Raw genomic sequence first — 25,735 nt, 5'->3', positions numbered from 1 at the left:
AAGCAGGGAGCCAGGAGAAGTCGGGAGGCAGCAGGAGAGAGAAGTAAACCAACAAAGAACAAAAAGGAGTCAGAGCAAGGGCAGGAGGAGAAGTCAGGCGACAGAGGCAGCGGCGAGAGGTAGCTCTGCCCACCCCTATGATGTCAGCACTCGAATCCGGAGTTCCCCCTTAAAAGGGGAGGGGCCAACAGCATGCAGCCGATTGGCGCACGTCGAAGGCAAGCATTAAAAGTGCTCGCCTTAGCGAGAGCGCCTTTGTGTGTGGCCATAAGAAGAGCAACCACAGCAGCCACACCAGCAAGCAGAACAGAGGGAGACCACAGCAGCCACACCAGCAAGCGGACAGCAATGGAAGCAGCAGACGGAAGCAGGATGTTGAACTACCCAGTTTTCTGCATTGTTTGCCATATGTATGACTACCTCCCTTCTGGGAGGTGGTCTTATGTATGCACTCGATGCGGGGAACTGGAGCACCTGAAGAAACAAGTTAGACTCCTGGAAGGCAGACTACTGGAACTAGAGGCACTTTGAGCAGTTGAGGAGGAGGACAAAGAGGCAGACAACTTCAAGAAGGAGGAAACCACTGAGGAAAAAGTCCGGGAAGTTAGAGAAGTTCATCGAGGAGGCATACAGAGAGGCCGTGCAAAATCACCATCAACAGTGGAACTGACGAGACACACCCACAGTGAGTGAGAACCACCTGGAGGACAACCACAAGAAAGAAATGGATGACACAGCAACAACACCTGGAAACAGCGAAGGCAACCCACAGGAAGATGAGACCGGTGCAAGCCATCACCAGGTTGAGGGAAGATGGAAGTACATAGAGGACACAAACCTACGGCTGGAGAGATGGACATATACCAGGACATGGACCTGTGGATGGAGAGTCAAGAGAATACAGAGAGGACACCGATCATTGTGGGGGACTCCATCATCAGACAAGTCGACAGCCACATGGCAGAAGGAAGACAGGATCAACTGATGACCTGCCTACGTGGAGCCAAGATAGAAGACATAGTCAGCCGCATCGACAGGATCATCGACAGCGTGGAAAAGGAAGATACGGCGGTGGTGATCCATGTGGGAACTAACAATATGAGCAACAGGAACTACAGCAGGGAAGTACTGAAGGATCAGTTCCGGATGCTAGGAAGGAAACTGAAGACCAGAACACTGAGGGTAGCATTCTCAGAGATCCTTCTGGTACCCAGGGCTGATGAGAAGAGGTAGATGGAGTTGCAAGCAGTCAACGCATGGATGAGGCGCTCGTGTGAGGAAGGATTCCACTTTGTGTGCAACTGGACGACGTTCTGGGGGAAGAGCAAGCTATTCAGGAAGGACGGACTCCACCTCAGCAGAGACGTAATGAGGCTACTTGCAAGCAACATCAAGAGAGAAATTCAGAAGTTTTTAAACTAAGAATAAAGGGAAAACCAACAGTAGACTTAGAGAGAGAGTCAATGTTTCGGGAACTGGTATACTCAGAGAATACCGTGCAGGAAGATAGCGGAGAAGACTCACCAGATCATAGGCAAGATAGATCTAAAGGGACACAAGAGGGAAGGAAATACAAGAAAGAAACAGACCGTAAACTCAAGTGTATGTACATGAACGCAAGGAGCCTAAGGAACAAGATGGGTGAATTAGAAGCTATGGCACAAAAAGATAACTGACATCATCAGCATCAAAGAACCATGGTGGACCGAAGAAAACGTCTAGGACACTGTGCTACCGGGATACAAACTATACCACAGAGACAGAGTGGGTCAAAAAGGTGGGGGTGTTGCCCTATATGTCAAAGAGTGAATCAAATCTACTGGAGAGAACACGCCTGAAATGATGAATAAGTTAGAGTCTCTGTGGGTCAAAATTTGGGGAACCAATGGATTGGAAATGAAGATCGGCATCTACTACCGACCCCCAGGACAGTCCGAAGAAATTGATGGAGAAATGATAGATGAGATCAAACACAACTGCAAGGCAACACAGTTATCATGGGTGATTTCAACTATTCAGGAATAGACCGGAACCTAGGCACCTCCGGCTGCAATAGGGAGACCAAGTTCCTGGATGCTGTAGGCGATTGCTTCCTGGAACAACTCGTCAAGGAAAACACGAGAGGAAATGCAATTCTGGACTTAATTCTAAATGGACTACGAGGACAGACGCAAGATGTAGAAGTAGAGGGGTCGCTGGGAACCAGGGATCACAATATGATCAACTTCGGCATGGATGCAGGGGCGAAATATCGATCCAGAACGACGGCCACGGCACTGAACTTCTGAAAAGGGAATTACGAAGGGATGAGACTCATGGTGGGAAGAAAATCAAGAAGAGAATATGCACTGTAAAAACGCTAGAGCAGGCATGGTCCCTTTTTAAGGACACAGTCACTGAGGTGCAAAATCTATATATACCGCTTATCAACAAGGGATCCAAAAGAAAAAACAACAAAGAACTGGCGTGGCTCACTGTAGCGGTGAAGGAAGCGATCAGAGACAAGAAGACTTTGTTTAAGGAATGGAAAAGGTCAAAAACGGACGAAAACTGGAAAAAGCACAAACAGCATCAATGCTGGTGCCATAAGGCAGTAAAAGGGGCCAAAAGAGACTACGAGGGAAAAATAGCCAAGGAGGCAAAAAACATCAAGCCGTTCTTTCGATATATTAAGGGGAAATGATCCACAAAGGAAGCGGTGGGACCATTGGATGACCATGGAATAAAGGGAGTGTTAAAGGAGGACAAAGCCATCACCGATAAACTGAACACATTTTTTGCGTCTGTATTTACCAAAGAGGATGTACACAACATACCCGAACCCGACAGGCTATACGCTGCAAGCGAAGACCGGAAACTGACAGTATTGACGGTCAGTCTAGAAGAAGTATGCAGGCAGATTGATAGGCTTCAGAGCGACAAATCCCCAAGACCGGATGGCATCCATCTGAGGGTCATTAAGGAACTGAAAGAGACTATAGCTGAACTGCTTCAACTAATAGCCAATCTGTCAATCAAATCTGGAAAGATTCCGGAAGACTGGAAGGTGGCGAATGCTACGCCAATCTTTAAAAAAGGTTCGAGGGGAGATCCGGGAAACTACAGACTGATGAGTATGACCTCGAAACCGGGAAAGATGGTAGAGTCATTGATAAAGGACCGCATCATTGATCACCTTGACGGACACAATCTGATGAGGAACATCCAGCATGGCTTCAGCAAAGGAAGATCTTGCTTTATAAACTTGCTACACTTCTTCGAGGGAATAAACAGGCAGACAGACAAGGGTGACCTGGTCGACATTGTTTATTTGAATTTTCAGAAGGCGTTCGACATGGTTCTGCATGAATGACTACTTCGGAAAATTGAGAGCCATGGAATTGAGGATGAAATAGTCACGTGGATTAAAAAATGGCTAGCGGATAGGAAATAGAGAGTGGGGGTAAATGGACAATACTTGGACTGAAAGAATTTCACCAGTGGGGTGCCGCAGGGCTCAGTGCTTGGACCCATGCTCTTCAACATATTCATAAACGATCTGGAAAGGGGTACGACGAGTGAGGTGATTAAATTTGCAGATGATACAAAGTTATTCAGAGTAGTGAAGATGCAGGGGGATTGTGAAGATCTGCAATGTGACATAACCATGCTCGAGAAATGGGCAGCGACATAGCAAATGAGGTTCAACGTGGATAAGTGTAAGGTAATGCATGTCAGTATCAAAAATCTCAAATACAAATACAAGATGTCCAGGGCGGTACTTGGAGATACCCCCTAGGAAAGAGACTTGGGAGTACTGGTCGACAAGTCAATGAAGTTGTCTGCGCAATGTGCGGTGGCGGCAAAAAGGGCAAACAGAATGCTAGGAATGATTAAGAAGGGGATCATGAACAGAGAAAAAGGTTCGGAGTAGGTTATCATGCCGCTGTACCAGGCCATGGTATTCCCTCAGCTAGAATACTGCGTCCAGTACTGGTTACCGTACATGAAGAAGGACACGGTACTACTTGAAAGGGTCCAGAGAAGAGCGACTAAAATGGTTAAAGGGTTGGAGGAGTTGCCGTACAGCGAGAGATTAGAGAAGCTGGGCCTATTCCCCTTGAAAAGAGGAGACTGCGAGAGGACATTCAAGATAATAAAGGGAATAGACTTAGTAGATAAAGACAGGTTGTTTACCCTTTCCAAGGTAGGGAAAATGAGAGGGTACTCTCTAAAGTTAAAAGGTGATAGATTCTTCACCCAGAGAGTGGTAGAGAACTGGAATGCTCTTCCAGAGTCTGTCATAAGGGAAAACACCCTCCAGGGATTCAATACAAGGTTATACAAGTTCCTGCTGAACCAGAACGAACGCAGGTAGGGCTGGTCTCAGTTAGGGCACTGGTCTTTGACCTGGGGGCTGCCGTGTGAGCGGACTGCTGGGAGCAATGGACTACTGGTCTGACCCAGCAGCAACAATTCTTATGTTCTTATGTATTGGGATCAAATCGCTTCTGGTACTTACCTAATTTTTCCCATCCCAAAGGCTATGCTTTTTTTTTTTGTCTGATTATCTTCATAACTAATTTTTCAGCCATCCAATGGTCCATCAAGCCCAGTAGCCTGTACTCACAATGACCAATCCAGGTCCCTAGTACCTGGCCAAAACCCATGGAGTAGCAACATTCCATGCTACTGATCTAGAGCAAGCATTGGCTTCCCCCATGTCTTTCTCAATAACAGACTACATATGGACGTTTCCTCCAAGAAATTGTCCAAACCTATCTTAAAACCAGCTAAGCTATCTGCACTTACCACAACCTCTGGCAATGCGTTTCAGAGTTTAACTATTCTCTGAGTGAAAAAATATTTCTTCCTATTGATTTTAAAAGTATTTCCCTGTAACTTCATTGAGTGTCCCCTGGTCTTTGTAATTTGTGACGGAGTGAAAAATCAATCCACTTGTTACCCATTCTACTCCACTCAGGATTTTGTAGGCTTCAATCAAATCTCCCCTCAGCTGTCTCTCTTCCAAGCTGAAAAGCCCTAATCTTTTTAGTCTTTCCTCATATGAGAGGAATTCATCCCTTTTAACATCTTGGTCGTAACTTTGCTGAGCTTCATTCGTCAGTGATCTCGCTACAGGCTAATATTTCTTCTTAACATTACCTCAATAACGATGCCCAAATGGAGAGGAAAGAGTTCAGCTGGGGCCTCACGGAGCTCCGGAGTCTCTGGTTCAGGGACTATAGAGGAGCTCTTTCGGCGCATGCAGGGGGCCCTTCAATTGCCGGTGACTCGTCCGCTAGAGACTCCTCAGATGGGTGGGATGGAGGTGATCTCTCTGGGCCTGGAAACTACCTTGAGTCCCGACACGAGGGCACCGCCCTCACATCCTCAAGTTACCAGTTCCCCGCAGGCGGGGGAGTTCTCGGAAGAGGAAACTCACTCTGCCTTGGAGGCCGGTGAAAATGCTGAGGGGAGCTTGGAGCCGGACTCTCTGCAATCTCAGGAGAGTCTTGGCATAGAAACTGAGGGATCGACAACATCTGGGGACGGCCAGAACCAGGAGAGTGACCAACGGAGAAGGAAATCAACTGGTGAGGGAATTACTTCCTTACAGTTACCTTCGGTATAGAAGCCCTGAGAGGTAACACTTGATTCTATCTGGGATCTCGTAGCCAGTCTACCTAATCTAATAAATCCTCAATTTCAACAATTAGAAGAGAAAATTAAGACTCATACAATTGATATTCAGAATTTAAAACAGGAAGTAAAAGATTCTAAAGAAATAATTGGAAATATCAATCAGGAGATATTAAAGACTAAACATGTTCAAGAAACATTAATTAAAGACAATACTAATCTTAGAAGGAAGCTTGAATGTTTGGATAATTTTTCTCGTAGTAATAATTTAAGATTAGTGAATTTTCCTAGGGTTTAGATGGTAACGCCTAGGGAAATGTTGAAGAAATACATGTTAGAAATTTTAGAAATATCAGAGGAGATGATACCTCCACTTTCTCAAGTTTATTATCTCCCTAATAATCAACAAAAACAAAACAACAGCAAGGAATTATACAAGAAAATATGAATGTATCCACCTTATTGGAATTGTCCGATAAGGAAATGGCGATACCCGCAACTTTACTATTAACAGTAGCTTTGGCACCAGATAAGAACTGGCTATTGAGACTTTTCTTCAAAAACAAGCAGAAACAATTTCTTGGAATGAAAATACAAATGTATCCAGACTTGGCTAGAGATATCCAGAGGCGTCGTAGAGAATTTTTACTTTTAAAACCAAGAGTGTTAGCCCTTGGGACGTCGTTTTATCTTCGTCATCCATGTCAGTGTATTGTGCATTATTCCTCATGGAAATATGTTTTCTTTGAACCTTTCCAGTTGACAACGTTTCTATCATTGTCACGCCTGGAAAAGGAAAAATATAAGAGCTAAGCCCGAGATACAGTATTTATGGGGCATCCTCGCTCAGTATAACTAGTTGTCTTTTTCTTCTTTATATATTGTTAATTAAAAATCTCGCTTTTGGTTACATTTTGGATCTCATTGAGGACTTGAGCTGAAATTTAAGCAGATTTGTTTGATTTACTTTTGATTATGAAATTGAATGAGTCCAAAACAAGACTTCTTTGGCTCGGTCCAAAACTAGATCACCTACCCACCTCCATCCCACTACCCTCTGCAGCTTGAGTTTTCGAGCAAGGTCTTGGGCATCATCATTGATTCCACATTGTCCTTCAATGACCACCTCTAATCCTTGGTAAAAAAAAATGCTTTTTCAGCCTTCACATGCTGAGGAAAGTTAGATCCTGCTTCCATCAAAAACATTTTACCCTCCTTGTCCAATCCATCATCCTCTCCAGATTGGACTATTGCAACTCTATCTACTTAAGCCTAACTAAGAAAAACCTCCACAGACTCCAATGGATTCAGAATGCCGCGGCCAAGCTCATCTTCGCTAAAAGTAAATTTGACCATGTCTCCCCGCTCCTGGCCAAACTCCACTGGCTTCTGATAATCGCCAGGGTCCACTATAAATGCGCCTGTTTAACTTTCAAAATCCTATATGGTATTCTCCCTCCCTTTATCCCTCTTTCTTGGAATTCCTCAAACCCTAATACCACCAGATCCTCCCACAAATTAAAACTATCCTTCCCCTTGCTAAAAGGCATTTCTCACACAGGAAAGCTAGGTACCTCCCTCCACTTCAAAATCACTGAGCTCTGGAACAACCTTATCTCTCCTCTTCGGAACTTGAGCTGTCTCCAAGTTTTCCGCAAACATCTGAAAACCTGGCTTTTCTCAAAAAATGTAAGTCTCCCTCCAATTTAGGAATCAAGGAAACTCTTATATCTTGGCATCCCAAGTCCTCTAAATTTTCTTCACACTTCTACCTCTAACCCTCGGTTGTAGTTCCTTCCTATTTCTCCTACTGTAAACCGCGTCGAGCTCTACGAACGTAGAGATGATGCGGTATACAAACCTAAGGATTAGATTAGATTAGATTATATGTTTCCTATATTGATAATAAGTTCTTGGTTTGGATTTTGCTTTCTGTACAAGTTATGCTTGATACTTATTGTAAAATTATAAATAAATATTTTTTTTTTTAAAAAGCATCTTGGTTGTTCTTCTTTTGAACCTTTTCTAGTGCCACTATATCTTTCTTGAGATAAGATGACCAGAGTTGAATGCAATACACCATGGAGCGATACAGGGGCATTATAACATTCTTAGTCTTGTTAACTATCCCTTTTTAAATATTTCCTAGCATCCTGTTTGCTTTTATGGCCACTTCTACACATTGGGCAGAAGATTTCATCGTATTGTGTACAATGACACCCAGATACTTTTCTTGGGTGTTAACTCCCAAGGTGGACCCTAGCACCTGATAACACTGATTTGGGTTATTCTTCCCAATGTATATCACTTTGCATTTGAACTAACAAACAATATAGTGAAAAATATGTCAACAATGAGAAAACAGGAACTGCAACAAGTTGATAATAATAGATAATACTAAATGGAGGAAAAGATCTCAGATAAACCACTAAGGGAACATGTGTTTTTTCTCCCTTAATTATGTGGTATAGGGTTTCTTTCATCGATCAAAAAACCTCCATTAATTACAAAATAACTAGCCATTATAATATTTTTTAACTTTTAACTTTTTGTATTAATGGCAGCTAATTTAATATTTTGAATTGACATAAATAAATAAACAGCAGAGAAGATTATTATTACTTATCTGCAACTAAAGAGATGGGTTAAAGTGCTCGAGTGCTCCAATAAAGTGCAGGAATATCAGTGCTGAAAGATTGCACAAAAGATAAAGTGCAAAGTGCTGGTTAATATTGCACAATGTAACAGCTAATACTGCTAGTAAAATATACAAAGAAAGGGATTCCTCCAAAATAGCAGATAAATCTTTAGGCATTTCTTCTTGAACTGAATTTCCTTCCTCAACAGCCTTGATAACAGTACTAGGAATATAATATATCTTACTGAATAGAGGAATAGCTTGTTGAGGAATATTTAATATTTCAGTTAGATATTTTTTAAAGTAGTCAATTGGATTTAAGGCTGGAGATTTAGGAAAATTCAGTACCTGTACAGTATAGTGAGCCTCCTATTAAGGTACTATTCCATTTTTTGGTGTATGTAAATCTTATCCGTGATCAGAGTTGATGTTACTTCTTTTAAACCTTTTATATCAGAATTAGCCTGTAATATTTGCTCTGAAGAGTCCTGTTTAATTTTTTTCTATATTTATAGACAAATTTTTAACTTTCTCTGAGAGATTAAGTACCTCTTGTGTAGATTTTGTTAATATTCCATCGAACCTTTGTAGAGCCTGCCAAATAATCTCTAGAGTCACCACCGGAGGAGTTAGGAGTGGTGGAAAACCTGCCATTGCTCCCAGTGTTGGTTCCTCAGCATTCATTTTCGCGGGTGCTCCTCCCTCCTGGCTTAAGCCCAGACCGGTGACTTCCACTCCTGGAATCACCACAGAAGGGGGATCCAAGATGGCTGCATGTTAGATTGGTGTCTCTTACCTCTTCCACAGAACCGGCCAATACCACTGCTGTTTTTTCTAGATTGTGAGCAGTTTGACCACAGTCTTTATTTGCAATGCTTCATCCTAAAAGGAAGGGAGTTCTGAAATCAAATCCCTCCCAATTCAGAAACTCAACTCCGGTGCTTCAACAGATCTGAGATCAGTATCTGGACCAATTGCTAACCAATTCTCCGAGAGAAGGGGGCCCTGCTGTGAACGAGGACAATGAAGCGTCCAGTTTCTTGGGGCATGAAATATTGCTGTCCCTTCCGGATTCCATTCCATCCCCAACTCTGGTCTTAAGACTACTTCAGTCAGAATTCACCTCAGTGCTACCACTGTCTGTTCATCCTTTGGTTTCTAGATTCATGAAAGGACTGTTTCAAACCAAGCTACCTCTTATACCTTCTGCAGTGGCATGGGATCATAATGTGGTACTTTCTACTTTGATGAAGCCTCCCTTTGAACCACTTTTGACCTCATCCCTCAAGTATCTTGCCTGGAAAGTGATATTCCTCATATCTATCACATTTGAACACAGTCTGTGAACTTTAAGTGGTAGTGTCAGATCCATCTTTTATGACATTCTACCATAATAGGATAGTCCTCTCTAAAATCGTCTTAGAATGTCATCTGAACCAGTCTGAATATCAGTGGCTAAAGAATTGTGAAATATGTAGCACCTATTATACTTTCCCTCTTAATGAGAAAATCTAAAAGTGGTATTCAATATAAAAGAATACTTATGAATTGAAAAAACTGAAGTAATGCTGTTCTTTTATTGAACATTTTCCTTTATAAAGTGGCCTTAGAGATATTTTACACAAGGCTCTTTGTGATCAGCAAGCCTTTTGTGAAATTATCTGCAAATTGTGACATCCAATCTTGGGATGTCTCTTTTATACCTAGATGATTATTCAAAATTGAGTGTCAGTGTGGATCAATTAATGTCACTTTATATTCTATTTAGACTGTCCTTCAGAAACTACTGGAGCTGGTGGATCGTTACTGGAAGGGTTCAGGGTCTCTGCTCAACAATCAACTATTTCTCGGTAAGTTATCATAGTTTTAATAAGAGATGTTTTTGTGTTTGCTTAAAGACTTCAATTTATTTCTTGTTGGTTTCTGTTTTTTAGTGTCTTATATGTTCAAGTGATAGCTTGAAAAATGTTTTTGCTGAAAGACTGCTACCAGTGCTAGGACCTCATCATTACCATTAGTGTCCCTTTACCATCTATAGAACACTGTTAACATCCTTAGAGATTATCATATTTGCTTCTGTAAGATAGCTTTTACCACATAGTACTTTTTTAGGGCTCCTTTTACAAAGCCGCATTAGGCTTTTTTATCGCTGGCTGTGGTGGTATTGGCTTTAACGCTCATAGAATTCCTATGAGCATTGGAGCTAATACCGCCATGGCCAGCAATAAAAATGCCTAACATAGCTTCATAAAAGGGGGGTTAGTATCTTCTGTTCTTTCCGAGCAACCTTTCTGGTTTATTTCTCAATGGACAAGCAGGCATAATATTCTCTCAAATGGGTGAAGTCATTGGAGGGAGCCTGGTGTGGTCACTGCCAACTGTACTGTTTCTTTAAATCTTTGAAGCAGTGCTCCCGCTGCACTTGTGCAGGTGCCTTCCCACCTGAAGTTGGCATGCAGGACCATCTGTCTCAAGTTTTGCATGGAGCTGAGAGGCTGTACTTTTTCAATCTCCCCAATGAGGTTCAAACCTTTGACTATTTTTGTGCTTTCCTATTATATTTTTCACTTCTTTTTGTTCTAAAATTTTGGTTTCTACTAATATTAGACTTTTACTCAAATTTAGTTATTTTGACAACTTTTTTTTATTTTTGGGCCTTCATGCCACTCAAGCCTTTTCCTATGCCCATTAGACATTTGCTGGGTTGAATCTGCTGGAGTTCCCTTGGCCATAGAGCCCTTTGACTTCACATTGGCTGTTTTTCTTTCCATGTCCAAGAGGGTACTGAGTAGCTTTAAGAAATGTGCTCAATGTAAGGACAATTTCAGCCACTGTCTCCATAACTAGTGCATTCAGTATCTGGGTCCTGAGCATCGGGACATTCACTGTGGCCTCTGTGCATGCAAAAAAAAACATATCAAAATCAAAACGTTTAAGTGAAATGAGAGGGATTACCAATAGGAGCATTGAACTAAGAAACAATCATCCCGTTCGCAGAAGAAAAATTTGGCTTTTAAGGAATAGTCAGCAGAATTCAAGATGAGTGGGGAGGATGGTAGTGACCAACAGTCTGCTGCGGCTGATTAACTTCTTTCATCTGAGATTGTGGTGATATTCCAAGCTTCCAGAAAACCTTCCACTCAGCAGTGCTATCATTTCAAATGGAAGAGATTCTCTTCATGGTGTACACTCAAAGTCATAAATCTTGCCTCTTGTTCACTCTCCTCAATTCTTGGTTATCTCCTCCTCCTGTGTCATTTAAAGACCAACTCAGTTAGAGTACATTTAAGTGCCATTAGTGTGTTCCACTCCAGATTAGACAACAAATAATATCTGTACATCCTCTTACAATAATGTGACAATACATCCCATTTTGAACAGGACCATCCCATGCACAGCTTCAGGATGCCGAAGTGTCCCATTTTTTAGACAGCATCCCAAAGCTGTGCGTGGGGACAATAGGACTAGCGATCGTGGAGCCAAGGCTCTCTCCCTACTTCCCTGCCTACCGCCGCAACTGCAGGAAGGGAAGGGCCAGGCACCGGCCCACAAGTGTTCTCCCCGACATCAATTCTGACGTCGGAGAGGAAGTTCCGGGCCAGCCAGGCAGCAATTGGCTGGCCCAGATCTTCTCTCCGATGTCATAATTGACGTCTTGTGGGCCGGTGCCTGGCCCTTCCCTTCCTGCAGTTGCGGCTGCAGCAGGCAGGAAGCAGCAGTGGGCGGTGGCAGCGGACTGGGGGGGTTTTGTAAGCAGAAGAATCAGCTGTAGGTCAGGCTTTGGCGCTGGAGGAAGGGAGGCAGACATGCAGGTTGGCTTGGGCACGGCCGGGAGGGAGGGAAGCTGGCTGGCTTCGGGGGAGGAGGTGAGACAAAGGCTGGAAGGCAGTGAAGGGGACATAGGAAGGAAGGAGAGAAAGAGGCAGAGAAAGGGGGGAACATAAGAACATAAGCAATGCCTCCGCTGGGTCAGACTGGGGTCCATCGTGCCCAGCAGCCCGCTCACGCGGCAGCCCAACAGGTCCAGGACCTGTGCAGTAATCCTCTATCTATATCCTTCTATCCCCTTTTTGTCCCCTTTCAATTTTTCTGAATGCCCTCTTGTTCTTTTATTATTTGAAAGTTTGAAGAATCTGCCCCTCTCTACTCTCTCTATGCCCTTCATGATCTTGTAGGTCTCTATCATATCCCCTCTAAGTCTCCTCTTCTCCAGGGAAAAGAGACCCAGTTTCTCCAATCTCTCAGCGTATGAAAGGTTTTTCATCCCTTTAATCAGACGTGTTGCTCTCCTCTGAACTCTGTCGAGTAACGCCATATCCTTCTTGAGGTACGGCGAGGGGTTGTAAGCAGAAGAAAGACTAGAGAGAGAAAGGCCTGGACCAAAGGGAAAAGACAGGAGGCAGATGCAGGACTATGGGAGCTGCAAACAGAGGGGGAGAGACCCTGAGGAAGAACAGAGAGATGCAAGATCATAACAGAAGAGGAAGAGAGAGGGAGACGTGGAACAAAGGAGAACTGACACTGGATCTGGGAAGGGTAACAGAGGGAAAAGAGAGAGAGACATGGACCCAAAGGGGATGGGGCTGGATTGTGAAAGAAATGTTGGATGCGAAAGAAAGAAATATTGAATGCACAGTCAGAAGGAAGTGCAACCAGAGACTCATGAAATCTCCAAGCAAAGGTAGGAAAAATGATTTTATTTTCAATTTAGTGATCAAAATGTGTCAGTTTTGAGAATTTATATCTGCTGTCTATATTTGTCTATTTTTCTATAGTTACTGAGGTGACATTGCATATTTTAAAGTCATCTGCCTTGAAATCTTTGAAAAAATCCTGAATATAAATGATAATTAACATTTTCTCTATGTACAGCAGGCCTGCACAACTTTGGCCCTCACCAGGCCAAGTTTTCAGAATTTCCCCAATGAATATGCATGAGATCTATTTGCATGCACTGCTTTCAATGCATATTCATTGAGGAAATCCCGAAAACCCGACTGGATTCGGGCTTCGAGGTCCAGAGTTGTGCAGGCCTGGTGTACAGTGTGCTTTGTGGGTTTTTTTAATTTTATGGTTACCATTATGAATTAATAATATATTGTGTGTACATGAAAAATGGATGGAAGAAATTGGGGGCAGGGCGGGAGCGGGATTTGGGGTGGGGCGGGACTGAAAATTAATAGATGTCCCATTTTGGTGAAAAAAATGAATGGTCACGTTATCTTACAACCCACTTAATGAAAGGCATGTTCTATACCAAACCTCCTATTAAACCACCTCTAGTGACTTGGGATTTAAATGCTGTGTTATCTGTCCTTATGAAAACTCCTTTCGAACCACTTCTATCCTGTTCTCTGAAGCTTCTCACTTGGAAGGTTGCATTCTCATAGCTCTCACATCAACTAAGTGAATCAGTAACATTCAAGCACTGGTTTAGAATCCACCCTACATAAGATTCTACTATGACAGGATTGTCCTTCACCCACATCCTAAATTCCTTCCAAATGTAGTGTCAGAACTCCATCCCAATCAATCTACAGTCTTTTCTAAAGCCACACTCTCTTCCTGGAGAAGCAGAATTTCACACATTGGACTGCAAGCATGCTTTAACTTATTTCTTAGATCATACTAAATCATACAGAAAATCATCCTAGCTCTTTATTTTATTTTTTAAATTTCTATACTGTCTAATCCTAGGCAATTTACGTAAGATCAAACATATATAATTCTTAAAACAATACAAAAGGACAATCAGACATCAAAATTTAAATTGATAATAAATCTTTAATCAAAGTGAGTCGGACCATATAAAAAAAGCAGTGACAAACAGTTGTGTTTTTAAGAATTTTCTAAAAGTTCCTCTGTCAACACATAAGAACATAAGAAGTTGCCTCCGCTGAGGCAGACCAGAGGTCCATCTCGCCCAGCGGTCCGCTTCCGCGGCGGCTCATCAGGCCTATTGCCTGAGCAGTGGTCCCTGACTATTTCTATAACCTACCTCTACTCCTATCTGTACCCCTCAATCCCTTAGTCCTCTAGGAACCTATCCAAACCTTCTTTGAAGCCCTGTAACGTGCTCCTGCCTACCACAGCCTCCGGAAGCGCATTCCATGTATCCACCACCCTCTGGGTGAAAAAGAACTTCCTAGCGTTTGTTCTAAACCTGTCCTACCAGCGAATTCCATAACTTTTGAGGAACAGGGCCATTTTCAGACTTGTCAGTTTACCTGACTAAGGCCCCCTTTGACTAAGTTGTGCAGCCGAGTGCCACACGGCAAATGTATCATTCAATCCCAACAGACTAGTTACCATGGTAACCAAGCATACCATTTCAGTTTAGATAGTGGATTGCATCTCTTTCATGTATGCTCAGGCTGGGCTGATGCTTTAAGAGTATGTAACTGTCAAATGATCTAACCAAACCGTATCGACCCTTCCCAGATCCTGATGCATACTGTAGCTATCAACCTTGTAATCTCCCTGGGAATGCTCAGGCTAATTTCTTGTTGTAAACTGCCTAGAACTGAAATGTATTGGCGGAATAGAAGACACCAATGTAATGTAATAATGTATGTGCCATGGCTGCTTCAGTAGCTCATTTTTGCTCTGCCTCTGTTGAAAACATATGCTCCTCTATTACCATTCATTACTGCTTGGAACAAAGTTCCAAAAGGGACAGTCAATTCACATAAGCAGTTCTGCTAAATGTTTTCATTGCCTGACTGTCAACGTACCCACTGGCCCCTTTTTTCCTTTATGCCAGGAATACATACAGGAGACATAATCCTGGCAGTTGGAGAGTGCCATTTGTGAGAACATTACATCTGCTTGTCCTTAGAGAAAACAAAGTTACAATGCTCCCCCGCAAATTCGCGGTCCGTGGTCCCGGTCATTTGCGGTATTTTCTGACCGCAAAGGGGAGGCAGGAGAGGGCAGCTGGAGAGGCAGGAGAGGGCAGCCGGAATGCCAGTGAGTGAAGGAAATCATTTGCGGTATGCTCCGACCGCCTCTTCCTGTACTAAAGTCGGGCCTTACCAATCAGGAGCTGCGTGTCAAAGCTCCCACTGAATATCTCATTCAGCGAATTGACCAGTGACTGAGAATTAAGTCTGCAAGCTCATCCTAGAAAAAGTGCTACATACCTCATAGCTGAATATCACTATTATCACTTTTGAAGTACTTCCCTTGGGAAGCTATGCACCGACACCAGCGCCTAGTCCACCTTTCAAAGCAATTTTGAAACTCTTTTTCTGGAATGGCCATCAGAGCTGTCATCGTATTACCCTTGTCCTGAATATCATCAAAATGTCTTCCTTTCAATATTTCTTTTATCTTTAGGTTAAAAAAAAAGTCATTGGGAGACAGATCAGGTGAGTAGGGGAGTGTTACAATACAGTTATTTGTTTTCTGGCTATAAACTCCCTCACAGACAATGCTATGCGAGCTGGTGCATTGTCGTGATGCAAGAGCCATGAGTTGTTAGCGAAAAGTTCAGGTTGTTTTTGTCTAACGTTTTCACACAGACTATTCAGCACTTCCAAATAGTAAACTTGGTTAATTGTTTGTCCAGTTGATACAAATTCTTAATGAACAGTCCCTAAAGATTAGCAACATTATTTTGACTATTGATTTGGAATGGCGGAACTTTTTTGGTTGTGGAGAATTAATTGACACTTTGTTTCAAGATCATTTCATCACCAGTGATAACACGGCCCAAAACATCATCTTGCCTCTCCAAAAAATCTTGGCAAACTTCAACTTTCCTTTGCTTTTGTTTATCGGTGAGCTCCTTCAGGACCATTTTTAAACACACCTTTCTCATGCCAAGATTTTCAGTTAAGATTTTCCTGTTTTTTTATCAATGTTTACTTGGTCTGCTATGCTTCTCACAGTCACCCGACAATTTTGACACACAATTTGATGAATTTTTACAATGTTTTTGTCAGTTCTGCTCATTGGTGGCCGCCCTAACCTTTCTTTATCAATGACACTTTCTCTTCCTTCAGAAAAACATTTAATCCATTTGTACACTGCCATTTTCTTCATGGCATTATCCTCATAAACTTGGATTTCACTACCATTCTTGCCAAGCTTAACAAGAAATTTAGTGTTTGTTGCTCTAATTCAATGGCATACAAAAACATGCAACAACAATAATGAATACCACTCATTAAGACACCGCAATATGTCGACATGAACACAGTTGTGAGACACTGATATACCAAGGTTAGGAAACCTTACCGAGTTGTTTGTACAGTACTGCCAACGTAAGCGCACAGAGGCAAGTTCATGAACTTAATTGTCAGACCTCATACATTTCATAACCCTCAAGAAAAGACAATATGCTAAGTCCAACTGGGTTTGAATGGGATCCATAAGGCAAAGCAAAGAGAATCCTAATTTGCATGTCATTTACATAAGATATAGAACAAGGGAAAGATGTAACTGGAGAAGAGAAAAGAAGCAAGGACTCAAGCCTTAGCCCAGTAAAGGAAGGAAAGGGTCCTTGAATGTATCCCAGCCAGGAAAGGTCCATAGGATTAATCTCATCCTAAGCCACTTGAGAACCCCTTCACAAGACCTCCAGAATAAGGAAAAAGAGCAACAGAGCGAAACTTTACTAGAGGTAGGTCTTGTCAGACAAATCTGATCAATTTCTTTGACTGGGTGACCAGAGAATTAGATAGAGGATGTGTACTAGATGTGGTGTTTTTAGATTTTAGCAAAGCCTTTGACAATGTTCCACAAAGACGTCTAATAAATAAACTGAGTGCCCTTGGGATGGGTCCCAAAGTTACAGGCTGGGTCAGAAACTGGTTGAGTGGAAGGCGACAGAGAGTAGTAATGATCAATGGAGATTGCTCTGAGGAAAGAGATGTTATCAGTAATATCATTTTTATAAATGATATTACTGAAGGGTTGTTGGGTAAGATTTGCCTCTTTGCGGATGATACCAAAATCTGCAATAGAGTAGATGGTGTGAATAACATGAAGAAAGACCTGACGAAATTTGAAGAATGGTCTGAAATTTGGCAGCTAAAATGTAATGCTAAGAAATGCAAGGTCATGCATTTGGGCTACAAAAACCCAAGGGAATCGTACAGCTTAGGGGGTGAAGAACTTATGTGCACAACGGAAGAGCGGGACTTGGGTGTGATTGTATGTGATGATCTTAAGGTGGCCAAACAAGTTGAAAAGGTGACAGTGAAAGCTAGAAGGATGCTAGGTTGCATAGGGAGTGGTATGGCTAGTAGGAAAAAGGAGGTATTGATGCCTCTGTATAAGACTCTGGTGAGACCTCATTTAGGATTGTACAATTCTGGAGGCCGCACCTTCAAAACAGATCTAAAAAGGATGGAGTCGGTCTAGAGGAAGGCTACTAAAATGATGTGTAGTCTTCGTGATAAGGCATATGGGGACAGACTTGAAGATATCAATCTGTATACTTTGGAGGAAAGGCGGGAGAGTGGAGATATGATAAAGACGTTTAAATACCTACGTAATATAAATGTGCATGAGCTTTTTGTCTCCCTCAATGAGGTCAGAGACTGTTTTGCGGAAAGTGGGGTTGTTGGGGAAAAAAGAATTATTATCAGTGTGGGCAGGCGATTCCCTTCCATCCTTTTCGCCTGACTTTATGTACTGGATAGAGCATTTATCGGAGGGGTACTGAAGACATCGGTTCCATTTCAGTTTCTATTTTTCAAGTCATCATTGCTGTTCATCTTCAGAGTGTTGGTCTGTATCCAGAGGACATCACTCCTGATCCCAACATTGGTGATCATCTTCATCGGAGTATCAAGCATTATTTGGAGCCTCATCATCTGTCTGCACTTCAGAAATGTTCAGGTTCACAATAAATCTCTGACCAGTTTAAGAAAGGACTTTTCAATATCAACCCACCTCTCCAACCGCCTCCAGTAGTCTGGGATATTAATGTTGTTCTCATCAGTCTTATGAAACCTCCATTTGAGCCAATGTTTTGTACTCATCGTAACTATCTTACTTGGAAAATTGTATTTTTCATTTCTATCACTTTTGCACCTCGTGTGAGTGATCTCAAATTTCTTAATTTCCAGCAGTTTTGTACTCATCTTCCTATGGACTCCGCTGCACAAACTCGCATAAGAACGGAAATTTATATTAATCACATTTGGCATCGCTGTTATCTTGGAGCATCAGTATAGGTCCAAAAGAGCACTCGATCACGCAAAGACTAGTGGGGAAATCTAAAATGGGTGTAGAGTCTCTTCAATTAGATTCCTTACCATGGTTTTAAACAAACAATATAATTGGACACTGCCTGATTTTCTGTTTTATCCTATGACCAGGATTAACCAGCATCGATCCACGTTGAAACTACCTTTCTATACTGCTTCAGGAATCCTCCATGGGAGTAGAGCCTGTAAGGTGTTTTTTTTTTCCTGGTTGTCTGGATACAAATATACAAAGGTGGCATCTAACATTGGTCTGGAGTCTGTAAGTTAGATTCCTTACCATGTAAAAAAAAGCAAAAAACAAACAGAAAGCATGCCTTCCACTATACCATCAATGTTCATACAATACTTTTCAGGAGGCTCATAAATTTGCTCTGAAACATTTTGTCCTACTTGAGTGTCTCCTATTGTTTAATGGACATTATCCACAACACCCTTTACTCCATCTCCTTTTTTATTCTAAAGGAACCTGGAGGTTTGGGAATGGCTGTAGGAGAGGAGGAAATCACTACATCTTTTTAAAGATGTTTTTCCTTTTACTCCAGCATCTCTTAGTACCATTGAGTATGGTTTCAATACTGAAATCAAGCAGTACCTTTGTTACAGATCCTTGGTTTTTGTTTCTACCTTTTACACTTCTCTGCAGTATGCTGAGTTCTCATATACCATGGTTTTCATGTTGTGACCTTTAGACTACTCTTAGGTCGCCTCCTTTTTACCTCTCTTACTAATAGTATATTCATTTCTGCTAATGTAATACAGTCACATCTTTGTAAGACTCATTCCTCTTTTAAAATTTCTCTTTCTCATACGAAGACTTGAAACTCCTCCATGGTGGTGCCAAAAGCCTTTTTAAGTTACCTGGAGGTCTATACTTAAAAGACAGATTTTTCTTGGTTGCTGACTTTCTGTATTTTACTACAACCATTTCTTAATGGTGTTGCAGAGTTATTTTACTTCTTGCTTATACTAAGATAAGAAGAGTTCAGGCCTACTGTGGAGGGGCAGAATGGTTGGCCTGTTGACTTTTTCTGACATTATGCTTCTATATTTCTGTAGTAAAAACTGTGGTAAGCTTTTATATTATTTTTTTGTAATATGTTTTTATTTGGAAATGCATATAATCTCCGTGCTCCCAGTTATCTCAACCGACTGGCAAGCACACCTCCGTAGATCTTAAATGCTTAGATTCAGATCCTCAGAAAACACCACCAGAGGCTCAAAACTTCATTGCCTTGGGCTTTATGTGTTGTCTCGTCACTGGATCAATTATCTTCAAAATACTTAAATGTGATATTTTAAATACTTAAATAAGTGCTTTATGGCACTATAAAGTGAAATCAAGACTATTACTTAGCTTTTAGTGATGTGGTCCTGCCACTAGGGTGTCTCACCGACATGTTTCACTAGATAGCTTTATCAAGGTGTACCGTGTAACCCTACAAAAAGTTAAAAGGAATATCATTACACTCTGTTTGTATTAACCACACTATATTCAGATTAGCCTCCACATTATTCATTTCACTTCTCGAGCAACAGAGGGAAGAGATTCAATACAATCTGCAATAAAAGAAGGTCAATCCAAAACAAAAGAGAACTGAAGAAGAATGTACAAAGATGCAGGCTAAATTTATTAAACCAAAAACATGAATGCGGCTAATGTTACCACCTTGTACCAAACCAGAGGACCCGACACGGTCCATGTTTCAGTTAACACGCCTTCTTCAGGGGTCCCAGGTAGATAAGGTTTCAAATAGAACCGCAAAACAAACACTTAGCCTAATAAAATAGCAGCAATGAACAATAAGAGCAATCTCTTTGAAACTCCGCCGTGTATATATTGATATGTCCTTGTGAGATGGTGTACGTGGATTGGACCTTTCGTCCGATCCACTTGCACCTTACTGAACATAAATCCCGCATTAAAACTAAAACTGTTCAAGCCCCTATAGTACAACACTGGTGGACAAGGGTCATGAAATGCAGCAATTTTGGTGGAGAATTATAGAAACCATTAAAGTAGGGGGGAGGGAGGTAATGTAGAAGAGTGGCTCAATTTTAAAGAACAATGTTGGATACACAACTTAAATACAGTGTCTCCTCACGGTTTAAATGAGGAGTTGGAATGGACGTCCTTACTGTGATGGGAGGGAGGAGTTTTGTGATTATCAGATGAATAGAGTGATAGGGGGCGGGTCCTTTTCATGCTGGGGTGATGCCATCACGTAGTTCCCAGCTGTTTGGACTCAGCTTTAAATATTCTAAGTTTAAGCATGTTCGCCATCTTGAATGAAAAGTGGTCAGGAGAGGGACGTACAAAAATGAACTAGGTAAGGTATATGATATTTCTTAACATGTTGAGAAGTGAAATGAATAATGTGGAGGCTAATCTGAATATAGTATGGTTAATACAAACAGAGTGTAACGATATTCCTTTTAACTTTTGTAGGGTTACACCTTGATAAAGCTATCTAGCTAAACATGTCGGTGAGACACCTTAGTGGCAGGACCACATGGCTAAAAGCTAAGTAATAGTCTTGATTTCACTTTATAGTGCCATAAAGCACTTATTTAAGTATTTAAAATATCACATTTAAGTATTTTGAAGATAATTGATCCGGTGACGAGACAACACATAAAGCCCAAGGCAATGAAGTTTTGAGCCTCTGGTGGTGTTTTCTGAGGATCTGGATCTAAGCGTTTAAGATCTACGGAGGAGTGCTTGCCAGTCGGTTGAGATAACTGGGAGCACAGAGAGATATTTTTTTTTTTATTCAATTTTTCTATACTGTTCTCCCAGGGGAGCTCAGAACGGTTTACATGCATTTATTCAGGTACTCAAGCATTTTTCCCTGTCTGTCCTGGTGGGCTCACAATCTATCTAATGAACCTGGGGCAATGGGGGATTAAGTGACTTGCCCAGGGTCACAAGAAGCAGCGTGGGTTTGAACCCACAACCTCAGGGTGCTGAGGCTGTAGCTTTAACCACTGTGCCACACTCTCCCATATATGTTATCAAAATTACCGTAGAGTTAAAAATCTGTTTTGCCAGTTTGGATTTTGATTTATTTGGAAATGCAGCATAGACAGATATGCCCAACAGACATAATGTAAATATCTAATGCAAAAGATCGTGTACACTAGCAAAAGTACAAGGCAACAGTGTTTACAATTCACAACCATAAGATCTAACAATGCTTATTGAAATATTTAATGTCCAAGCCGCATTCTTCATTTCAAAATTTGTATAACCATTCCCACCACAAACACACTTCCCAAGTAACAAGCACCCTCACTCATACACTCAAGGCCCATTCCAAATCACACCACATATCCTCCCCATTCACTCGGCAAGCATAACCATGCACAGCCCTTATGCCTAGATAGAAAGATGGGGAGGGGGCTCTATAATGTGGCCACCTTGATATGTTTCATTCATGAGGGCTATACGGAACATTTCCGTTTCTCTCCTTCAGGATGGTTGACTACTTGGTGTTCCCCATATTCTTTTTTTACTCTGCTACATACAAGCAGCCTGGAGACCCCTGGGGTGACTTCCAAGCTACAATTTTTAAAACCCAAGCGCCAAACTTGGTGCTGGTGGAGGAAAGGCCAACAGAGGGCTCCAGAGGCCTCTTATTGCAGCTGGTTGCAAATATGGATTTTGCGTTTGGGATCCTGGTTTCAATTATGGGAGCAGTGGGGCTGCTGAGTCTTGAGAGATCTTTGGAAATTAGGAGGCAGGATGTTCCCTACTTTTGCTCAGATGCAGTCCAGGTGGGCATTACCTTCAAATCATTTTTAAGCCTATCTCCAGATTCGACATTATTTTTTCTCCTTACAACAGAGGTGGGGTGCTTCTTGGCTTCTGGGTCTCCTGGATGAGCATTTTCTTCAGGTTCTCTTGACAGTGAATTCACTTTCTACCTGGTATAGAATGCTGAAATTGACTTTACAGAAAAAGCACTGGATAAATTAGTAATCCAATGGCAGAAGGACTTGGGGACCCCTTACAGACGTTCCAGTTTTTTTGGAATTATTTGAAAATGTTGGTACCTTGGTGGACTCTGTGGATCTTAGAGAAATGCAATATAAGATACTGCATACATTTCTAGAGATCAAGGAGTATCTATGGGTTTATGGGATGATAATCTATGTACTAAGGGGCTCATAGAAAAAAAAAAAAAGTCTAAACAGTGGCCTAAATTGGTACTTGGACGATCAAAAAGCCAGATCGTCCAAGTACCGATAATCAAAGCTGGTTTTAGATGTATCTAAAACCAGCTTAGGTCTTTCCCCTGCCTCTAAAGCATAGAGCGAAAAGAGGCATTTTTAGAGGAGGGGAAAGGGTGGGAGGTAGGCCAACTTAGACTTAGTCGTACAGCAGGTATAACCAAAAGTTTGAACAGGTTGCCTAGTCGGCACTTATACGTTTTGACTTAGACCAAGTCAAAACAGGTATAAGTGCCGAAAAGGGGCTGTTGAGCTGATCACGGCTGCCGCAATCAGCTCAGCGGCCCTGGCAACCTGCCTATCCCTCACCTCCCTACAATGATCATGGTAGGAGAGATGCCTCATCTCCCCTGCTGCAATCCTCCCCCCCCCCCGAAGTGTCAATCTCTCCTGCTGAGACGCAACCCCCCACCCCCGAATCGATCCAGGCAGGATGGAACCCATTCAGCGGATGACGGGCCTGACGGGCGGACGGGCTTAGGATTCGTCTGTCCAGCCAACTGATTTTAGGTAAAGAGGGTGTCACGGGGTCACAGATTGGGGGCCTGTCGCGGGGTTCGGGGGCTGTTTAGGGGAAGGTTGTGGTGGGGGTTCATCGTGAGCAGGTGAGGTTGGGCTCCTTCCTGCCCTTATCAGTTCGGGGGTGTGGGGGTCGCCAGGGCAGGAGGGATTGGGCCATCTCTTGCCCGAATCAATTCAGGGGGTGAGGGTCACTGGGGAAGGAGGGGTTGGACTTCCTCCTGCCCATATCCAATCGGGGTAGGGAGTACATTGGGGGCAGGACGGGTTGAGCTCCCTCCTGCCCGGATCAGATCGGGGGGGTCGCGTCTCGGCAGGAGAGATTGGCTATCTCTCCTACCACGATGGCGATCCCCCACCCCCCAGAACCGTGACACTTTGGGGTGAGGATCGCGGCAGGGAAGAGCCTCACCCCAAAGTGCCGCAGTTCGGGAGATCACCATCGCGGCAGGGGAGATGAGCCATCTCTCCTGCCACGATCGTCGCTGGGGGTAGTGTGTATTTTGTAAGCAGTGTTATTTTTGACAGACACCGGTTACAGAGTCCTACTTTTAGGTGAAGGACTGGCCCCTCCTTCGCCTAAAAGGTCTGGTTTTGGGTGTTTGGGACTTAGGCTGTTTTTTGGTTGGTAATGTGTTGTAAGTGTAGATGTAGTGGTGGTCTGGGCATTTAAACACCTGAACATAGAGGTAGGCCATTCTCAAAAAAACCCCCCTCATTTTGGACTTTTTTTTTAGATTGGACATTTTCCCTGCTTTTACTTTCAGCGTTTAGGGCCTAGGCCAAAAGGGGACTTGGACAGTTTTTTTTTTTTTTAATTATGCCCCTCCACGTGTAATAGATCCCCAGGTATGCTAGAGCTTATGTTATCCCAGGACAAGCAGGCAGACTATTCTCACATAAGGGTGATGTCATCCATGGAGCCCTGATGTGGACAGCCTCGCAAGCAGACTTGCTTGTAGAAACTTTAGAAGTTTCGAGTCGCCTTCCCGCCCAGTGCAGGGCGAGTCTCCTCAGTTCTCAGTTTTCCACGGAGCAAAGAAGTCTGTCTTTGACTCTCTGCATTTAACTGTGTTACTTTGTGCCTTCTCTCACCACGGTTTGTATTTATTTCTTCGCGAATCGCTGTTAATTTCTTTCTTTACAGTTTAAAAAAAAAAAAAAGACGACTTATTTTTTAATTTTTCTTCAGTGACTGACTGGCAGGCTAGGCCGCATGACCGCAGCCTGCGGGCTTCAACTTTACAGCGGATCTCTTCCCTCCTACATCCTGGCCGGTCATGGGCTTCAAGAAGTGTAGCCACTGCCAGCGTGCGATTTCTCTCACAAATTGGGCCTGCCCATAATCTTCAGTCGTGCGAGCGCTGGGCTACTCTTCAACCTTGAGCCCTTCAATGTCATCGAGTTTTCTTGGAGAAATTCTTCATCATGAACTCCTTGGTGACACCCTCGACCTCGAGTGCTACCTGGGTCCCCCTTTCCGGCGAGGGTCCTCCTGCTTCCATTGACCTCAAGTCTTATCAGACCATCCTTGTTTGGATTGTCTTTAGCCTCGAATGCACCTGCTTTATCTTCCACTGAGCTCCCCTCAGGTCAGATACCTCAGCAGATACCTCACGGTGGTCCTCAAGCTTTCCAAGACCTCCAAGTCTAAGCACATCTCCATTGCCACCTTGGAGCCTTTAGCATCAACAAGTAGTCCGGTTTAAGATGCGAATCCACCTTTGCAGGCTTCTTTCCAGACCATGTTGGAGCAGCAATTTGTTCAGTTATTGAGCAAACATGGTTCTGCCTCGACAATGCCTCCTGTAATCCAGCCTGGGCAATCAGCAGTCTCCCGTGAGGTCAAGTCCCTGCTTGTGCCTCGAGCTGAAGCTTCACACTCTATTGCAAGGAGCAGATTCTTTGTGAGTATCTGGTCTGGCATCTACACACTTGATGCAAGGAGTAGATTCTTTGCGAGTGTCTCGATTGGAACCTTCACACTCTATGCAAGGAGTAGATTCTTTGCAAGTGTCTCAACAGGAATCCACACACTCCATACAAGGAGCAGAGTCTTTGGGAGTGCTTCAGAATTTCTCAATCCAAACCACTGAGTTTTGATCTACAGCTTTGAGCCCTATCCATTCACCAGCAGCGTTGCCTGTTTCCATACATAGGGCGGTTTCCTCGTTCCTCGAGACCTGCTTCCAAGCACCACTCTCGTCGCCGATCAAGACCTTCATCGAGACATCCATCGAGGTGCAGATCTTCAAAAGAGCAGCCTTCTTCGTCTGGGCCTCATTCCAGACCTTCCAGATCTTCGAGGCCCCCAACACCTCGCTCCAGGTCACCGCTTCCGAACCCTGAGGAATCAGCTGCTCTCATTGCCTCCTCCAAGTCTCCATATTCTTTGGACTGTCACTTCTCCAGAGAGGCTTCACCTTCATTCTCTGCTCGAGGCACCTCAAAGTCATCGAGCCCTTCTCAAGGCAAGGCCTTGGCAGATCAGCTGATGATCTGGAAA

At 42.9% G+C, this 25,735-nt stretch overlaps 1 protein-coding gene across 2 annotated transcripts in view; it reads left to right on the top strand.

Annotated features, from left to right (window-relative positions):
* LRRC36 (leucine rich repeat containing 36) overlaps positions 1-25,735 on the top strand; it is a 668,251-nt gene that overhangs the window by 388,538 nt on the left and 253,978 nt on the right. For both annotated transcript variants that reach the window (XM_033941089.1, XM_033941088.1), the window contains exon 10: positions 10,029-10,110. In XM_033941089.1, coding sequence (XP_033796980.1) covers positions 10,029-10,110 — 82 coding nt within the window. The remainder of the gene's footprint in view (positions 1-10,028; positions 10,111-25,735) is intronic.

This window comes from Geotrypetes seraphini, chromosome 4, assembly GCF_902459505.1.
Source record: "Geotrypetes seraphini chromosome 4, aGeoSer1.1, whole genome shotgun sequence".
In the NCBI taxonomy this organism is placed as follows: domain Eukaryota; kingdom Metazoa; phylum Chordata; class Amphibia; order Gymnophiona; family Dermophiidae; genus Geotrypetes; species Geotrypetes seraphini.
Note: the sequence above shows the minus strand (reverse complement) of the source record. Positions and strands in the feature narration are given on the sequence as shown.